At 41.0% G+C, this 19,510-nt stretch overlaps 1 protein-coding gene across 1 annotated transcript; it reads left to right on the forward strand.

Annotated features, from left to right (window-relative positions):
- LOC100462945 (myosin-7) lies at nt 1-15,687 on the forward strand. Its single transcript, XM_011616386.2, has 39 exons — nt 1-54; nt 483-536; nt 726-933; nt 1,479-1,622; nt 1,697-1,853; nt 1,955-1,982; nt 2,087-2,192; nt 2,364-2,456; nt 2,531-2,594; nt 2,676-2,774; nt 2,865-2,968; nt 3,718-3,856; nt 3,938-4,056; nt 4,184-4,333; nt 4,478-4,648; nt 4,725-5,034; nt 5,135-5,214; nt 5,341-5,546; nt 6,221-6,344; nt 7,472-7,608; nt 7,701-7,956; nt 8,030-8,272; nt 8,348-8,524; nt 9,848-9,993; nt 10,097-10,187; nt 10,261-10,650; nt 10,873-10,999; nt 11,253-11,371; nt 11,473-11,669; nt 12,153-12,336; nt 12,693-12,858; nt 12,932-13,056; nt 13,155-13,463; nt 13,537-13,740; nt 13,830-14,126; nt 14,362-14,466; nt 14,531-14,626; nt 14,704-14,838; nt 15,547-15,687. Exons 3-39 carry the CDS (start codon nt 733-735, stop codon nt 15,565-15,567), a joined length of 5,820 nt encoding a protein of 1,939 aa, XP_011614688.1. The 5' UTR covers nt 1-54; nt 483-536; nt 726-732; the 3' UTR covers nt 15,568-15,687.
- Nucleotides 15,688-19,510: the final 3,823 nt, after the last annotated feature.

A 19,510-nucleotide genomic window follows, 5' to 3' on the forward strand; every position in this document is an offset into this window, starting at 1 on the left:
TGATGCGTTCCTGTGCTGCAGGTCTAACAGCGTCCTTCTCTTCACCTGGCCTCTGTAAGTCTCCACAACTGGCTCTTTTTTATTGTCATGTAGTTTCTCTTGTTTCTACTTTGCCAAACATTAACCTTTTCCCTCCAATTCTAACAAATATTGGGGATGCTCAATGACATCAGAACCATCCTGTTTCTAAATATTAACTAAAGTTCTTTAGTCTCAGACTGATGTACTTAATCTACATTTACTTAGAAAGATTATTAAATGCCACATGTTATATGAACTCATTTCAACGATAAATGTAAATTAACAAAGCATTGGGGTCACATTTATCTAAATATTCACCCTTTATATTAGATTTAAAGGTTTGAGTAATATGTCAAAATTTTGAGAGAACACTTAAACTAATAATGTAAGTGAACCCATCTTTGAATCATGAAATGTGATTCAGATGTTTAACCAAAATCTGATTTTGGGTTCCCCTTCAGACAGATCACCCCTTCTGAAGACTGAGCTCATCTCTCCTCTGAGTCGGATCCTTGGTAAATTCCGATTTTTCTGACAACTTCTCAAAGCGTCTAATTCAACTTGTAGCTGAGCAGGTTGCATTTCTAAAAAGAAAAAAAACCTGAACATTTCAAATGCTGCAAAACAGGGAGCTCATTATAATGAAAAGTTGTTCACAGCGAACAACAATTTTAATGTCCTGCATTCTTCTGAATCTGCCATAGTGCAAGCATGGGGGATGCACAGATGGCTACGTTTGGAGCAGCTGCTCCGTACCTGAGGAAGTCTGAGAGGGAGCGGATGGAGGCATCCACACGTGCCTTTGACATAAAGAAGGAATGCTTTGTCCCAGACCCAGTGCAAGAGTTTGTGAAAGCAACCGTCATCAGCCGAGAGGGAGACAAGGTCACCGTAGAGACGGAGCATGGGAAGGTCAGCGGGCGTCACACCTTTAGATGAGCTGCATGAATAGTTAAACAGCTGAGAATGCTGAGTTACAACTGCTGTCATAGCCGAAATGACCTGAAGGATGTGGACAGTGTGTGATGTGAAAAAAGTCAGTGTTACTAGTTTACATGATCCTAGTCGATCAAAGGGAAGCGAATATTGAATTGTGCCATTTCAATGTCCAAAAAAAAGAAGCTATGTCCTTCCATTAGCAGCTTTCACTGGGGAAAATCAGATTTATTTTTGAGTTAGAGTTCTTGTCAGGGAGCAAGTTTTATTCTGCATATAAAGTGTGTCTGACAGTTGATGTAGTCAGAATGGGACACTCCAAGTCAATTCAGGGAACAGTTGAGTGATGAAATGAGACAACAACTGTGTGAAACATGACATTCGCACAACTGTGGCCACACAGGATTATAAATAAAACTGATCTGAGGTTTTTAATTGGACTTAATGGTTAAAAAAAGTCTGAATGAGACCTCAAGGACCTTAACATGAGAATCAAATATTGTGTATCTTTTCCCCCTCAGACTGTGACCTTCAAAGACACTCAGATTCTGCAACAGAACCCACCAAAGTTCAACATGATTGAGGACATGGCAATGCTGACCTTCCTCCACGAGCCCGCTGTGCTGTTTAACCTCAAAGAGCGTTACGCAGCATGGATGATCTACGTAAGGCTGATGTCTGAAGTCTTATATTCATGAGGCACCACCACTTGAACCTTTCCCATCTTTCTCTATGGCAGACCTACTCTGGGCTGTTCTGTGTGACTGTCAACCCCTACAAGTGGCTGCCAGTCTACAACCAGGAAGTTGTTGTGGCCTACAGAGGAAAGAAGAGGAGTGAAGCTCCTCCTCATATTTTCTCTATCTCTGACAACGCATACCAGTATATGCTGGCAGGTAAAAGCTGAGTGGACGGAATAGTAATAATAATGCAGCTAGAGACATAATAAATCTGGAGATTAACCATTTTCTTCTCTTGGTAAACATGTTCTTTGCAGACCGTGAAAATCAGTCAATCTTGATCACGTAAGCATTAATTTATAGATTTGCAGAGCGTTTCAGTGACCCTTTCAAACAGGCTGTTCTGTGATTTGTCGCAAATGAAACTTTGTTCACTTTGTAACCCCCAGCGGAGAATCTGGTGCAGGAAAAACTGTCAACACAAAGCGAGTCATCCAGTATTTTGCAAGTATTGCAGCTGGAGGGGTAAAGAAAGACTCCACTACCAAAGACAAGGTGTGTGGAAATATTTGTTTTCTGGCATTTAAGATAACGTGTCATGGTGCCAATTTTGAACAGCTCGTATGCTATAATACGGAAACTTTCTGGAAGTTTTAAAAGCTAAATAAAGAGGTCATTTCAACCACTGATGACTGATTTAGGCGACACCACAATCATCTTTCACAGGGAACGCTGGAGGATCAAATCATCCAGGCTAATCCTGCTCTGGAGGCCTTTGGAAATGCCAAGACCATCAGGAATGACAACTCCTCCAGATTTGTGAGTGTTTAGTACATTTACTAACTGCAGATAACCTTCACAAATCTTAATGAAAGCAAATATGAATTTTTCAGGGTAAATTCATCCGAATTCATTTTGATACCAGGGGAAAACTAGCTTCAGCTGACATTGAAACATGTAAGAATAACCATAAATATATGATTTACAGCGATTCTAGACATGGATGTGTTCTGTACATCTTTATCTGTTACTTTTCAGACCTTTTGGAAAAATCTCGCGTGACTTTCCAGCTCAAGGCGGAGCGAGATTATCACATTTTCTACCAGATATTATCCAACAAAAAGCCTGAAATCCTGGGTTGGTGGTCTGGATGAACAATGCACATCTGTTCCAGTTCTGCGCTCATCTCACCTACCTCATCTCCCTCTCTATATCTGTGTCCTCCAGAGATGCTGCTGATCACAAATAACCCCTACGACTATGCCTTCATCTCTCAGGGGGAAACCCAAGTGGCCTCCATTGATGATGCAGAAGAACTGATGGCAACTGATGTCAGGCTTCCGGCTTTTCTTTCATTGTACAAACAAAATTAATTTACATGAAGAGAATGCACTTTTCTTATGCCCATTATCAGCCACACTTATGATTAGTCCATTTAAAAACTCATCATCTGCTAAGTGAAACTTTTTTTTAAGTACCATCCCATTTTCTGTGTAGCTCTGTCAGAGGCCCAAACAACCTGTGTGCCGATTTCTCATTTGAAATGCAATTCTTACACAGATATAATATTGGAGCTATAATTCTTCAAAAGTTCTGTGATATTTAAATATATATTCTAATGTTTCTATGCCTGCAGATCAGTTTAAACTGGCGCAGTGAAGTGGAAAGCAGCCATAACACATTCAGAAGATATAAATCTTCTATTAGCATCACACATTCAAAGGTCACAAACCTGTCGTACAGAGGTCACTTAAATATGTATGTTTGCCTAACTCACGTTCTTCCTCATTTTAACAATATGCATTATAAATATCACTGTTCTGAAGGAGAAAGAGCTACTATGAACACGGCATTAACACATTTCAGTTTACAGTATCTGTAGGTCCAGTCAATGGAGTTATACCAACGTTGGTTCTTGCCAACAATGGTTGTAATGCTGCATTTGCAGCACTGTCTGCAGTTCAGTAGTGAGCTTTAACAGTTTCAGGACACTAAATGTTCTGTAGATCGGTAATCTTCAGGATTTTTTAGACTGATGAGTAAATGCCCACGATACCACCATATAGTATCTCTTCCTCAGAGTGCCTTTGATGTGCTGGGATTCACTCAAGAAGAGAAGAACTCTGTCTACAAGCTGACAGGTGCCATCATGCACTACGGCAACATGAGGTTCAAGCAGAGGCAGCGGGAGGAGCAGGCAGATGCTGATGGAACTGAAGGTGAGAGAAGATCTGTTGTCAGGTTTGAGTGAGGTTCTGGCCTCAGTCGACACAGTCACAACATTCACTTTCCTGTTCCAGATGCTGACAAATCAGCATATCTGATGGGCCTGAACTCTGCAGACCTCATCAAAGGTCTCTGTCACCCAAGGGTCAAAGTTGGAAATGAGTGGGTCACCAAGGGACAAAATGTTGCCCAGGTAAAAGGGAATAAAGCCCCGCAAAACTGTATTGTAAATGAAGAAGATATTTCTGATAAAACTGAAGCTGAAAGTGTGAGAATTAGTCACATCAAAGCATTTAAAAGACACGTTTTCTGGTGCACAGGTGAACTATGCTGTTGGAGCCCTCTCCAAGGCTGTTTATGAAAAGATGTTCCTGTGGATGGTGGTAAGAATTAACCAGTCGCTGGAGACCAGGCAGCCTCGCCAGTACTTCATTGGGGTGCTGGACATCGCTGGATTTGAAATCTTTGATGTGAGTCATCTAACCAGCTGTTTTCCTGACTGAGATTCAGTTTTGATTGAGTTCAATGACTGCATTTTAAGTTGTGTTTTTCCAGGAAGGCAGCACAGACATCCACTTCACACTTCTTACCAAATGATTTCCTTCCCTTAACAGTTCAACACATTCGAACAGCTGTGCATCAACTTCACCAATGAAAAGCTGCAGCAGTTCTTCAACCACCACATGTTTGTGCTGGAGCAGGAAGAGTACAAGAAGGAAGGGATTGAGTGGACTTTCATTGATTTTGGTATGGACCTGCAGGCCTGTATTGACCTGATTGAAAAGGTGAGATGTGTTCACATATGAGTCAAGGAGAGAAAAGAGAAGAGAAATAAAATACCAATGCTGTTCCTTTCCACAGCCCATGGGTATCATGTCCATCCTTGAAGAGGAGTGCATGTTTCCCAAAGCATCTGATGCCACCTTTAAAGCTAAACTCTACGACAACCATCTGGGTAAATCTGCCAACTTCCAGAAGCCCAGGATTGTCAAAGGGAAACCAGAGGCCCATTTTGCCCTGATGCACTACGCTGGAACTGTTGATTACAACATCAACAACTGGCTGGTGAAGAACAAGGACCCTCTGAATGAGACGGTGGTTGCACTCTACCAGAAGTCTAATCTCAAACTCTTATCCATCCTCTTTGCTAATTATTCTGGAGCTGACGCAGGTCATTTAATCTAAATTGTTATTCCCTAAAAGTGTGATAGACAAATTTTCCCATCATACTAATTATCAACTCTTTCCTTTTTTTCTTTTTTAAATAACAGCAATGACTGAAGGAACTGAAGGTAAAAAAGAGAAAAAGAAGAAGGGCTCATCATTTCAGACTGTGTCTGCTCTTCACAGGGTAATATCTCTAATTTTGCCATTGTCATTCAATGTCTAAAACAACAACTGTCTTAAACAAACTAAAAAAAAAGAAGGAATATTTATTATTCATCTATTGCCGTATAACTATTGTCTTTTTTAAAAGGAAAACCTGAACAAGCTGATGACCAATCTGAGGTCTACTCACCCTCATTTTGTGCGCTGCATCATCCCCAATGAGACCAAGACTCCTGGGGCCATGGAGAATCCTCTGGTCATGCACCAGCTGCGCTGTAACGGTGTGCTGGAAGGCATCAGGATCTGCAGAAAAGGATTCCCCAACAGGATCCTCTATGGAGACTTCAAACAGAGGTATCTTCTCTTGAGTTGCCAGTTGAGATCCATTTTATTCCGATGACTCCAGATTTTACAGTCACTTGAAAAATGTGAAAATGCAGATTTATTTTCATGTCCATATACAACCAATTTTGAATTAATAACCATTTTTCTAAGAAATGTGTGCTCTTAACTAAGGAAAAAAATGTCATACTTTGATTTTTAACTAGTTTTTTGGTTGAAACTTCATCATAAGATAAGATAAGATTTACTTTATTCATCCCTGTGGGGGAATTGAATTGTAGTAGCAGCATAGACATAAAGAAATATAAATATATTATATAGACACAAATAGCAGCAGGTACATTTACATAAGCATAGAGATAGAATACAAATAAAGTACAAATAAGATTAGAAATAAAAATAAGATTAGATTATTAAACATATTAACATAAGCATAAAATAAAATAGAAATAATATTAGAACATAAACATAAGAATAATATAAGATTATTAAACAGCTAATGTAACTGAATGGATTGGAGGGCAAGATAACACAGCTCTGACAGAAAAGGAGGAATTATGAATTGATCTAATGGTTGATCCTTTTCCACTAATTTGGTATATGGTCTAATATTGAAAATACCAAATAGAGGAAGACAAACACATTTTAAAATTCATTAACACATTAACATTCTCTTTTTGTTTCAGATATCGTATTCTGAATCCTGCTGCCATCCCCGAGGGTCAATTTATTGACAGCAGGAAGGGAGCTGAGAAACTTCTAGGATCTCTGGATATTGATCATAATCAGTACAAGTTTGGGCACACTAAGGTATTTTTATGAATATGAGTCTGTTCTGATACTGAGTCTATTGGGGGAAATGGTAGCAGAGCAGCAGTTGCAGTTTTACTTCCAAAGTTGAGTGAAGTGAGAGGTGAGGTGGGATAAAAATAGGTCACCACAGAATAAATGAAGCAAAATGAAATAAAACATAGGGGGAATGAAAGAAAGAAGATGACATATACTGCCTGGCCAAAAAGGGTCACGTGATCTAGCTTCACCATGGCATTGTTTTGATAAGCTTCTTCAATGCTTGAGTCATGAAAGAAAAAAAAAATTCCATTGATGGAATCGGTATATTCAGATAGTAGGCTGACCTCATTTTTTAGCACATAATGTTACTGAACCTGGACCTGACCGACTGCAGCAACCCCAGACCAAAGCACTGCCTCCACAGGCTGTACACCAAAACATGATGGGTGTATCACTTCATCTTACCCTGATGTGCCCATCATGCTGGAACAGGGAAAATTTAGACTTATCTGCCCACATGACCTTCTTCCATTGCTCCAATCTTTATGCTCCCTAGCAAATCGAGGTCTTTTACCCCCTGATTTCTTACGGCTACACAGGTGTCCTGTCCCAATCCCTTCAGCTGGTTGCATTTTGCGTGTGGAAATGCTCCTACTTTCACTAATGAACATAGCTTTGAGGATCAAGTAATCACCGATCAGTCATTCAAGGATTTTTCCAACCACATTTCTCCCTCGAAGGTCAATGAATCGACCCTTGATTAACAGTGTTTTCACGACCACAAGATCTGTATTTTGACATGGTTTTTTTTAAGAAATCAGAAGAGTCTCACTGCATTAGTTAAGGTTAAATTACAAGTTGCCAACTGGAAGATAATCACCCATGCAGCAATCATCCAGCTCTTACCTATTTTCTCAGTTAAAGCTGTTTTTTTTTTTTTGCCCAGGCAGTGGATGTTCCAAAGGCATTAAAAAAAGTCTTAATCTTCATTAAAAACACTGTGATACAAGTATACATCAAACCACCATCGGTCTAACATTATCCAACATCATTCAAAGGGATTAAAAGACCTTCAAAGTTCCGTGAAAATTGCAACTCTTGCATAATTTGTTATACAATGCTAAAGTGTCCCTTGGCATTGTTAGGTGTTCTTTAAGGCTGGATTGTTGGGTCTGCTTGAGGAGATGAGAGATGAGCGCCTTTCCAAAATCATCACTGCTATTCAAGCCAGATCCCGAGGTCTGTTGTCTAGAATTGAGTATCAGAAGATAGTGGAACGCAGGTACATTTATTCTGTCGCAAACAATAAGCTCTAAACATGATGCATTTGCTATCTTTATAGCTGGCTTAAGCTCCAATTTTTCTATATTTTAGAGATGCTTTGTTGGTGATCCAGTGGAATGTCCGTGCCTTCATGGGGGTCAAAAATTGGCCCTGGATGAAGCTGTACTTCAAGATCAAACCTCTGCTGAGATCTGCTGAGGCAGAGAAAGAGATGGCCAACATGAAGGAAGAATTCCTCAAGTTGAAAGAGGCTTTTGCAAAATCTGAAGCTCGTAGAAAAGAACTGGAGGAAAAAATGGTCACTCTTCTCCAAGAGAAAAATGACCTGCAGTTGCAAGTTCAAGCTGTAAGAGCATCACTATTATTTCTTAAATCATCATAAAAGTTTGTACTAATTATGGCAATTAAATGTTTGACAGGAGCAAGATAATCTATGCGATGCTGAGGAAAGATGTGAGGGACTGATCAAAAACAAGATCCAACTGGAAGCAAAGTCTAAAGAGCTGACAGAACGGCTGGAGGATGAGGAGGAGATGAATGCTGAACTTACTGCCAAGAAGAGGAAATTAGAGGATGAATGCTCTGAGCTGAAGAAAGACATCGACGACTTGGAGCTGACTCTGGCTAAAGTGGAGAAAGAGAAGCATGCCACCGAGAACAAGGTGAGCCAACAGCTGCTTCAAAGCAGCTCCTTCATGTAATGAGGTCTCAGTAACTGAGCTTTTTGTGGTTCACAGGTGAAGAACCTGACCGAGGAGATGGCTGCTTTGGATGAAATCATTGCCAAGTTAACCAAGGAGAAAAAAGCTTTACAGGAGGCTCATCAGCAAACACTGGATGATCTGCAGAGTGAAGAAGACAAAGTCAACACTCTGACCAAGGCCAAAACTAAGCTGGAACAACAAGTGGATGATGTAAGGAAACCTTGTCCCTATTGTTTATTAGAGAATTTGACTGTGAGTAGACATAATGCAGCCTCGAGAGGGAAGAATCCAGTGTCACACCCCAGGCTATGACAAATGCAGCAGGTTACATCAGGCAGGACATTGGTAAAATGTTGGCCAGACCCAACATAGGAATCAATTCTATGACACCCGAACCAGATCAACCTTCATTGAATGTTGGGATTACGACAGGGAATGCTAGAGAGCTGTTGGACATGATGAAGACATGGAAGGGAATAGGCTGTGTGTTCCAGAGAAAAGGTGTGTGTGTGTGCTGTGTGTGTGTGTGTGTGTGTGTGTGTGTGTGTGAGAGAGAGAGAGAGAGAGAGAGAGAGAGAGAGAGGGTTTTTAAGACTACTGTAAAAGCTCAGGAACAGGGGTTGAAGGAGGAGTTTGTAAGGAGTGTTCTGGAGGCCTAAAAGTGCCAGATGGAGTGAGATAGAAGCTGATAATGAGATGCTCAGTGTGGTTAGTGGTTATCCTCCACAGACTGAATGTTGGTTTAAGAGATTAAATACTGGAGTGAGCTACAAGAAGTGATGCAGAGTTTCCCAAGAAGTGAGACAGTGTTCATGGGGAAGTGATGTTATGGCAGAAGCAGGAGCACACAGGTGAACCACATATTTTATAGATGACGTAATCTGAATGAGATGACTGCAGATTAGTGGTAGGTGAGAGTGTAGCCACACAGCATAAAACAGTTGTGTCGAGAATAGCTGCTGTGGTAAATGCAGAGCAGAGGATGATATAGTGATAGCTGAAAAAAAGAGGAGGCTAAGCAGGAGGTGAAGATCTTGAGGTTCTCTTTGGCCGTAATGTGGATGGACAGGATCACAAATGAGAACATCAGTGGGACAACACATAGACAACACATTAGATGTTGTGGAGGTAAAGCCAGAAAAGCCAGACAGATGGGAATACAGAGGATATGTTGGTAGGACAGTGAGAATGGAACTGGTAGACAGTAGGTCCAGGGGAGGCTGTGAGACTGGATATATGGACATAGAGAGGACGTGAAGGTAGATGGGGTAAGAGAAGATGCAGACAGGGAGATGAAGATAACAAAAGTAACCTGTCAACAGTGTTGCTGAAGATTCTCTGTAATTTCTATCATTGCATGTCTGCTGAAAAAAGCATTAATATGAAAAATGACCTTACCTTGTAGAAAACATAAGCGGAAACATACACAAGTCATTAACGTATTAGGCAAGTTTAAAAATAAGTATGTAGCAGTGAGGTTGAGTTAAAGAGCGGGGGAGTAGAACTTAAACTTTATTTACTTTAAATTTACAGCTTGAAGGATCTCTTGAGCAAGAAAAGAAGATTCGAATGGATCTTGAGAGAGCCAAAAGAAAATTGGAGGGAGACTTAAAGTTGACCCAGGAGACTGTAATGGACTTAGAAAATGACAAGCAACAGCTAGAAGAACGCTTAAAAAAGTAGGCCGAAGATTTTTATTGATCTTGCTCATTTCATTTATACAAGTATGTCTATTTTTACATTTATGCATTAATTAGCAATCACTGATTTACACCACCGCAGGAAGGACTTTGAGATCAGCCAGCTAAATGGCAAAATTGAGGATGAACAGGCCATCATAATTCAGCTGCAAAAGAAGCTCAAAGAGTTGCAGGTAAAGTTCCGGAGCTCTGTATTAATGTTTACATTTGTAAAAGAGGATGACAGTTACTTTCCCCAAAATCCAGGCCCGCGTAGAGGAGCTTGAGGAAGAGCTGGAAGCAGAGAGAGCTGCTCGAGCCAAGGTGGAGAAGCAGAGAGCAGACTTAGCCAGAGAGCTGGAGGAGATCAGCGAGAGGCTGGAGGAGGCTGGTGGGGCAACAACTCTCCAGATTGAGATGAACAAAAAGAGGGAGGCTGAGTTCCTGAAGCTGCGCAGAGACCTCGAAGAGGCAACTCTGCAGCATGAAGCCACAGCAGCCGCTCTCAGGAAGAAACAAGCTGACAGTGTTGCTGACCTGGGAGAGCAGATCGACAACCTGCAGAGAGTCAAGCAGAAACTGGAGAAGGAGAAGAGTGAGCTCAGACTGGAATTGGATGATGTGGTCTCCAACATGGAACAAATTGTCAAATCAAAGGTAAACATGACAGAAAATAGAGCCCACGAAAATAAGTCATGGCTGATGGAAATAACTATTGAATTTACAGTACTGAGGATTCTATAATATCAATTTTTTTCCCCTGACAAATCATAGCCAAGATGTTAGTTTGGTGGATAGTACTGGAGAAAATAGACTTAATTAACCCTTTTTAGACCTATGACATTTGTATGAGATAACTACTGCCAATTTCCTTTGAAGACAAACCTGGAAAAGACCTGCCGGACTTTGGAAGACCAAATGAATGACTATAGGAGCAAGTGTGATGAATACCAGAGAACTATTCATGATTTTACTACCCAGAAAGCAAAACTTCAAGCAGAAAATGGTAAGTTTAGACTTTTTTTTTTTAAAGAGCTTGGTACAATAAATCTGATGTAGGTGTACCAATGGATTGTTGTTACCACATGGATACATGTCTAATTTAAGTTCAAATTAAAATATTTCATAGTTTGTCTCATTTGCCCAAGTATTACTGCAACAGAATGGATACATTCCAGATGTTTAATTCTCCAATGTACATAATTATCTCAAAATATGTGTATGTCTGTGTAGTAATAATAAACAATTCTCCTCTGTAGATGAGTTTACAAGACAGGCAGACGATAAAGAATCACTGATTTCTCAGCTGACAAGAGGAAAGAATTCCTATACTCAACAACTTGAGGACATAAAAAGACAACTAGAAGAGGAAGTAAAGGTCTGGAAGTGGCAAAATGCATCAATCTGCCATTGAGTTCAAAAGGTGAAATGCCATATGCATTTTAAAGAGAAATGCAAACATAATCAATATTACTCTAGGCCAAGAATGCATTAGCCCATGCCCTGCAGTCTGCCCGCCATGACTGTGACCTGCTGAGGGAGCAGTACGAGGAAGAGCAGGAGGCCAAGGCTGAGCTGCAGCGGAGCATGTCCAAGGCCAACTCTGAGGTGGCTCAGTGGAGAACCAAGTATGAAACTGATGCTATCCAGAGAACCGAGGAACTGGAGGAGGCAAAGTAAGATCATCTGATACTCCTACACATCATTGGTATGATGAAATTACATAGCTAGACATCAGGAAACTGGAGAATCCCAGAGAAAACCCAAATGGGGAGAGCACACTAACTCAACAAAGAGCCTTGGCTAGGAATTGTACCCACAGCCTTGTTACTGTGAGGCAATATTGCTATATCACAATAGACATTGGTGATTCTTAAGTGTGAAGGTGATTGTAAATAGTTGTATGTATCTAGATATTAGCCAGGAGATATTCAGAGTGGCTCCTAATTCACAAACACCCCTTCAATATTACAACTTTTACTGATAAAGCAGTAAAAGATGGATTAAGGAGATTTTGTATACACTCTCCACACTAGATGTATATACAAGAAACAAATTTATGGTCTTAGAATACTAAAAAATAATCCTGTGGCTCGAGGGGCTTCAACTGTTTCAGGCTCTGGACCAAAAAAAGGATAATCAGTATTTCTGTAATGCAGGAAGAAGCTGGCTCAGCGTCTGCAGGAGGCTGAGGAGGCTGTTGAAGCAGTGAATGCTAAGTGTTCCTCTCTGGAGAAGACTAAACACAGGCTGCAGAACGAGATTGAAGATCTGATGGTGGATGTGGAGAGGTCTAATGCTGCTGCTGCTGCTCTGGACAAGAAGCAAAGGAACTTTGACAAGGTGCATCAATGTTTTCTTCAAAACGCTATTTGTTGAGTTATGAAATAAAGTGAGACATCTTATTTTGGGCTAAAAAATATTGCTTCATAACAGTTACAAAATATGCTTTTAACATTCTTCACTCTGACTTTCAAGCTTCTTTTTGGGGTCGAGTTATGAATATAAATGTAGATGCTGTGCAACCATCAGCCTCCAGACCTTATGAAGGCACAAATAAAGTTGCATATATAGTATATGTATTTGATTATGAGTCACATAAAACCTCATTGAGCTGCAAATGAGTTTGATAATGGTGATACATAATTATAAATAACGCATGTTAATCTAAATCTAAACATTTTTATCTCATGGTCTAGGTCTTGGCTGAGTGGAAACAGAAGTATGAGGAGTGCCAGTGTGAACTGGAGAGCTCTCAAAAAGAAGCCAGGTCTTTGAGTACTGAGCTCTTCAAACTCAAAAACTCCTATGAAGAATCTCTAGATCAGCTCGAAACTGTAAAGCGAGAGAACAAAATTCTCCAGGGTAAAATATCACTGAGCACTTGTTCAACACATACAGGTTATAAATAATGAAATACAACTACATTTATTCCCAGAGGAGATTTCTGACCTCACTGAGCAACTCGGGGAGGGAGGAAAAACCATTCATGAGCTGGAAAAGGTCCGTAAACAGCTGGAGCAGGAGAAGACAGAGATTCAATCTGCCCTGGAGGAGGCAGAGGTACAGTCAAAACCTCATATTTATATTGGGTAGCTTTGACTGGAAACTTCAAATAAGAAAATAAAATGCTTTTGACAAACCCTTAATATCTGCCTTAGGCTTCTCTTGAGCATGAGGAAGGGAAAATCCTGAGAGCTCAGCTTGAGTTCACTCAGATTAAGGCGGAGATGGAACGGAAACTAGCTGAAAAAGACGAGGAGATGGAGCAGTCCAAGAGGAACCTGCAGAGGACCATCGACACCCTGCAGAGCTCTCTTGAGGCTGAATGTCGCAGCAGGAACGAGGCCCTCCGTCTGAAGAAGAAGATGGAGGGAGATCTGAATGAGATGGAGATCCAGCTGAGCCAGGCCAACAGGCAGGCAGCTGAGGCCCAGAAACAGCTCAAATCTGTCCATGCACATCTGAAGGTAAACCTGAAGATGAAACAAGAGATGTGAAAACTGAATCAAAACAATTAACCACCTGTGTTATCCCATGAAGGACTGTCAGATTCAGCTGGATGAATCCATGCGGGCCAATGATGAGATGAAGGAGAACATCGCTATTGTAGAGAGACGCAACAACCTGCTTCAGGCTGAAGTGGAGGAACTGAGGGCCGCTCTGGAGCAAACAGAGAGGAGTCGTAAACTTGCTGAGCAAGAGCTGCTGGATGTCAGTGAGAGGGTGCAGCTGCTGCACTCACAGGTGAGACCTGATCATTTATGATAAATTAATCATGCAGATAGGCTTATTTCTTTTGACCTGATCCAATTTTCCATCCCTCAAATATGTAGAATACAGCCTTGATTAATCAGAAGAAGAAGCTTGAAGTCGATGCGTCCCAGCTTCAGACTGAAGTGGAGGAAGCAGTTCAGGAATGCAGAAATGCTGAGGATAAGGCCAAGAAGGCCATTACTGATGCGGCCATGATGGCAGAGGAGCTGAAGAAAGAGCAGGACACCAGCGCTCACCTGGAACGCATGAAGAAGAACATGGAGCAAACTATCAAAGACCTGCAGCACCGTCTGGATGAAGCGGAGCAGATTGCCATGAAAGGAGGCAAGAAGCAGGTTCAGAAGCTGGAGGCCAGGGTGAGATGCTTTGTGAACTTTTTTGTGGAGTGGAAGGAAATATTTATGCTCCTAATCCATGACCACCTTATCCATTTTCCAAAATGCATGACATGACACAAAGACATATGACATCTGATATCATTGTTAAATGACATTAACATGAATGCACATTTAAAAAAAGGCAAAATTGGGCCACATCATACTGAAGTTGTTAATTCTTAAAGAAGATTTTTACTCTATGGTCTTCCTTTAGGTGAGAGAGCTGGAAAACGAGGTGGAAAGTGAGCAGAAAAAAAGCACTGAAGCTGCAAAGGGCATCCGTAAATATGAGAGACGTATTAAGGAGCTCACCTATCAGGTATGTTATACTGTATGTGTATGTTTGGTTTCTTTATCTTCTATCTAAAGTGGTTGTCTCTCAGACTGAGGAGGACCGCAAGAATGTTGCCAGACTCCAGGACCTGGTCGACAAGTTGCAGCTGAAAATCAAATCCTACAAGAGAGTTGCAGAGGAAGCTGTAAGTGTGGCAACATCCGGCATTTACTTTAGTTCCTCCCACTTCTCAGTGTAATATTTACCCCTTCACCTTGACAGGAGGAACAGGCAAATGTTCATCTTGGCAAGTTCCGTAAACTCCAACATGAGCTGGATGAAGCTGAAGAGAGGGCTGATATAGCTGAGAGTCAAGTCAACAAGCTGCGGATCAAGAGCCGTGACACTGGCTCCAAGGTTTGCTGCAAGTGCATGATTCCAACAAAGGCGTGTGTGCTGGCTGCAGTAGCTTCATTCATTAACACACAAAAATCACACTGCCTGGATAAAAGATGCCTGGCTCCTCTGCCTGCATATTGTCTACAGTCAGAACTGGAGAAACTTGGATCGCTTTTAGAGCCACAACAACAACAGCAATTATAATAATATCATTAGTGAAAGCTTTGTTAATAAGCACAGGTAGGAGAGATTGTGTGAATATAACTGTTGCATCTTGAGAGTTAATTCTTAACAATTTCAATTACAAAGTCAATTATTTTTAAGGATGAAGATGGGATTTTACATTAAAGTGCAGCTGCTTTGTTTTCTTTCCATCTCAACGTCGTTCAGGCCCCATTTTAATTCCAGCCATGTGCACCAGTGACATCAGTCACTGAGGGGTGTTGCCATTGGGTGGCAATGTCTGTCACAAAAACCCAACCCACAACATCCGATGCACGACAGACGCAGCACTTATGCACTGCTATCTTTTTAGCATTATATAATACCGCATTTTTTCAGATACAGCACTGGGAGATTAGTAATTTAGCTCAATAATCTGATTCCAGCAGAAGACTGCAGACCTTCACTCAGCTGCTCTGCACTCATATCGCATTCTTTCATTGTGCAAAACTAATCCAAGGGCCTAAATGCTGTTTTTCTCTTTCCCCTTCTCTGCTGCAACAGAAAGGCTTTGATGAGGAGTGAAGCTTTGGAGCTTGCAGAAATCCCTTTGCCTGCTGTGTATGATAGATCCCTTCATATATTCATATATTCACAACCTGTAGTGCTCCAGATGCTTAATAAATTCTGGTGATTGTGCTGCAATATTGTTTCCTGCTGTTCTTTTTTGTTTGTTTGTTTGTTTTTATATACTTTTAACCAGGTCCCTCATTCATTGAAAGAGCTGTCTTTTGTTTGGTGTGGGAAATCATGCATTTAAATGTTTCAATCAGAACAATCACATTATAGTTTTAATATAATATTTTCAGATTTCCTGACAAAATGGAAAAGTGATGACAAAAAAGTTACAGATTGTAAAAAGGGTGGGAGATTATGATACTTTTGTCCCAAAAGAAACATAATAGTGTCAAAAAAGATTACCGTACATTAAAAATCTGATTTAGAATTTGCATATTTTTGCCTTTGTGTGAAGAACACTTTGACACTGGATTTAACCTTCACACTCACCCATTTATTTGCTGCCTAACGCAACTGCAACTTCCTGCTTTAGTCCCCTCAATAATTCCAAATTAAAACAGATCCAACCTACCTTTTTGTTAATTATGTAGTGACATTAAATGCAGTCTAGGGTAAAGTCTTACAGTGTTGACCACTGTGGTGCCAGTGGTCCTAAATCTGCTCTTTAAAACATTAAAACTAATCTCCTGTTCTATAAATAGAACAAAAGAAATCCCAAGAGTCCAGGCCTTGAGGTCATCAATATAACAATGGTCATACTCAGGCAGTCCATAATACCACACATATTCATCAGCAGCTGCCCAGTAAAGACCCTCCCCATTCTACACAGGCAGTAATCAAACACTGAATCAGTCAGCAAAACATCAGCATCATTGGATGTCATTCATTTTACATTCAAAGAGCCTTTGTATGTCATTCAAGCGGTATAGACAGAAAAATAAATAAGATGAAAATGTAATTTGAAACTGTAGTTTTGCCCGACAGAGACAGTGGCCCACTTCACACAACAATATTTTCAGATGAAAAGGCAACACTTTAGTTCTGTTTTGGCTGTCTGTATATGAACACACTCTGGTCTCACCTCTGCACCCCCCCACCCTGCACCACCTCTGCACCACATGTATGCCTGTGACAGAGATTATCAACATGATTACCAGGATATCGGAGTGAACAGTCTTAGCAACATGAGGACTAACCAAAGATGGACTAGTTAACTGCTTCTATAATTAGACCAAACAATATGATAAATACAACCGTCTCAACTCTGCACGTTACTTTTTCACTCTGTGTAATGGCACCAATCAGCCATAAAAGAACAACTAAAAAAAAAAAACAGACCGCTATTGCTGAGTCAAATGACAGAGCTACAAGGCATAAAGAAATCAATGTTTAAAGCAGTTGTCTAGTCTCATAAACACTCTATTTTAATGATATTTATTTCAGTGATGCTGTATGACCTGTGAGATCCATGTTATCTTAGCTAGGTCTTTAGCAGGCGCCGTGGAATCTCTCACTTCCACTCCCTGTACCCTGACACTGGCTGTCAGTAACAGTTAAAAGCGTGTAAATAATCTCTGCACTTGTCACCTCTTGTTGACCTTTATTTTATCTCTTAACCTTTCAAGTGGCTGTAAGTGCTGCTGCAAGCCAAGCTTTGCATTATAGATGCTACACACACACACACACACACACACACACACACACACACACACACACACACACACACACACACACACACACACGACTACTGTGTACCTGTGAGTCTAATTGCTCCAAAACACATCTGTAAAATTTGAATACAGTTGACTTTTAAAATGTAGATCCTTTGTTTTAATCTTTTTTAGTCCGATAAAGTCATTGAATGATAAAACTTACCTTGAAAACACCTTTAATCTTGTGCAAAACGAAAACTTACAATTTCTTAAAGGGTAGATTGCAAAGTAATATAATAGTTTCCCTGTTGCAAATGTCATTTTTATTTTTTCAGATTGACACATGTCTGACTGATAGTGTACAGCTACAAACCCTATAAACAATTGTTGGGAATCTGTTGATATTTAAAATGTTTCATACCTCATACCTGTGGACATATGTCACATGTTTATGTGAGACACAGCCTGTTGTCTGGTCCTGGATGAAGGCTCAGCCAGGAACCTGAAAGCCTCTGAGGCTGTTCTCCTCAATCAGTGCAGGCTTCTCGGCTGGAATTTCACACAGTTATCTTTGTCCTCAAAGACACAATGCCATGTCACCGGGACTGTTACCAGGGGCTCCGGTTTCACTGGCTGCTGTCACACAAAGAGAAAGGGCCTTTTGCTCTGACCTTGGCATCACACTGGCAGATGTCCCGCTTCAAGTCTGTGCTGTGATTTCATTACTGCATCTCAGCGGAGGTCAAGCACGTCACCCGTGGAAGACCTCCATTTGTGCGCCTCACACTTGTCGCCTGGTTAATCATGCAGACTAATGTTCTTTATTTAGAAGGCTGTTTTTCTTACTGCATAGTCCAGACTGTGATAGCTAAACACAGTATATATGCCTTCACTTAAGCCCTCTGGGTTATGGAGACCACATGATTTACACCCTTACTCAAAATATCTCTGCATATTTTTGATATCTTCAGTTGTTCTTTATTTACTGGTTAAGAATTCTACTTTTTATTTCAATTCAATTCTTAATCTTTTAATAATTTTATTATATCTTAATTAGATTAAGTAAGGGTTTAAAATGTTTGGTTTCTAGTTTGCATCTTTCAATAAAAGAGGAAATTCTGTGTCTGGGTCTAGACGATTCTGGTTCAAGTGTTGGTTGGTACTGGCTAGGGTGTTGAGTGGTTCAGGCCCATGTGATGAGTCAGAACCACTCAACACCTGAGCCAGAATCGCTCAACAACCGCTCAGATGTTGAGCAGTTCTGGCTCAGGTGTTGGATGGTTCTGGTTAAGGTGTTGAGTGGTTCTGGCTTAAGTGTTGAGCAATTCTGGTTTTAAGCAGTTTTGTTTCAGGTTTTGAGTGGTTCTGCTTCAGGTGTAGAGCAGTTCTAGCTCAGGTATTGAGTGGTTCTGGCTCAGGTGTTGGATGGTTCTGGCTAAGGTGTTGAGCAGTTCTGGCTTGGGTTTGGATGGTTCTGGTTCAGGTGTTGAAGTGGTTCTGGTTCAGGTGTTGAGCGGTTCTGGCTTGGATGTTGGATGGTTCTGGTTCAGGTGTTGAGTGGTTCTGGCTTAAGTGTTGAGCAATTCTGGTTTTAAGCAGTTTTGTTTCAGGTTTTGAGTGGTTCTGCTTCAGGTGTAGAGCAGTTCTGGCTCAGGTATTGAGTGGTTCTGGCTCAGGTGTTGGATGGTTCTGGCTAAGGTGTTGAGCAGTTCTGGCTTGGGTGTTGGATGGTTCTGGTTCAGGTGTTGAAGTGGTTCTGGTTCAGGTGTTGAGTGGTTCTGGCTTGGATGTTGGATGGTTCTGGTTCAGGTGTTGAGTGGTTCTGGCTTAAGTGCTGAGCAATTCTGGTTTTAAGCAGTTTTGTTTAAGGTTTTGAGTGGTTCTGCTTCAGGTGTAGAGCAGTTCAGGCTCAGGTATTGAGTGGTTCTGGCTCAGGTGTTGAGCAGTTCTGGCTTGGGAATTGAGTAGGCTAGCTCAGGTGTGGGCTGGTTCTAGCTTAGGTGTTGAGGGGTTCCCTTTCTGGCATTAAGTGATTCTGGTCCACTGTTGATCGGTTCTGGCTCAGATGTCGAGCATTTCTGGTTCAGCAGTTCAGCCATGAATGTGGCAGCAGAGATGATCCAATGCTCTGAGGTCGATGGTTTGATTCCTGCTGTCTAAGTCCTTGATGGTCCTAACCGTAGGTTGTTCCCGATGCTCTCAATGTAAGTCGCTGCCAGGAGGAAACCTTGTAAAATAACCCACAGAGTGGTGTAGACACACCATAACTCTGCCTATCTGTTAGTTTGTTAGTTTCT

Source organism: Takifugu rubripes, chromosome 22, assembly GCF_901000725.2.
Source record: "Takifugu rubripes chromosome 22, fTakRub1.2, whole genome shotgun sequence".
Lineage (NCBI taxonomy): Eukaryota > Metazoa > Chordata > Actinopteri > Tetraodontiformes > Tetraodontidae > Takifugu > Takifugu rubripes.

Coding starts and splice junctions, on each gene's coding strand:
- LOC100462945 (XM_011616386.2), top strand. CDS start 733: ATGGGGGATGCACAGATGGCTACGTTTGGAGCAGCTGCTCCGTACCTG. Junction 4,057..4,183: donor AGGGACAAAATGTTGCCCAG/GTAAAAGGGAAT, acceptor TCTGGTGCACAG/GTGAACTATGCTGTTGGAGC. Junction 5,035..5,134: donor TTATTCTGGAGCTGACGCAG/GTCATTTAATCT, acceptor TTTAAATAACAG/CAATGACTGAAGGAACTGAA.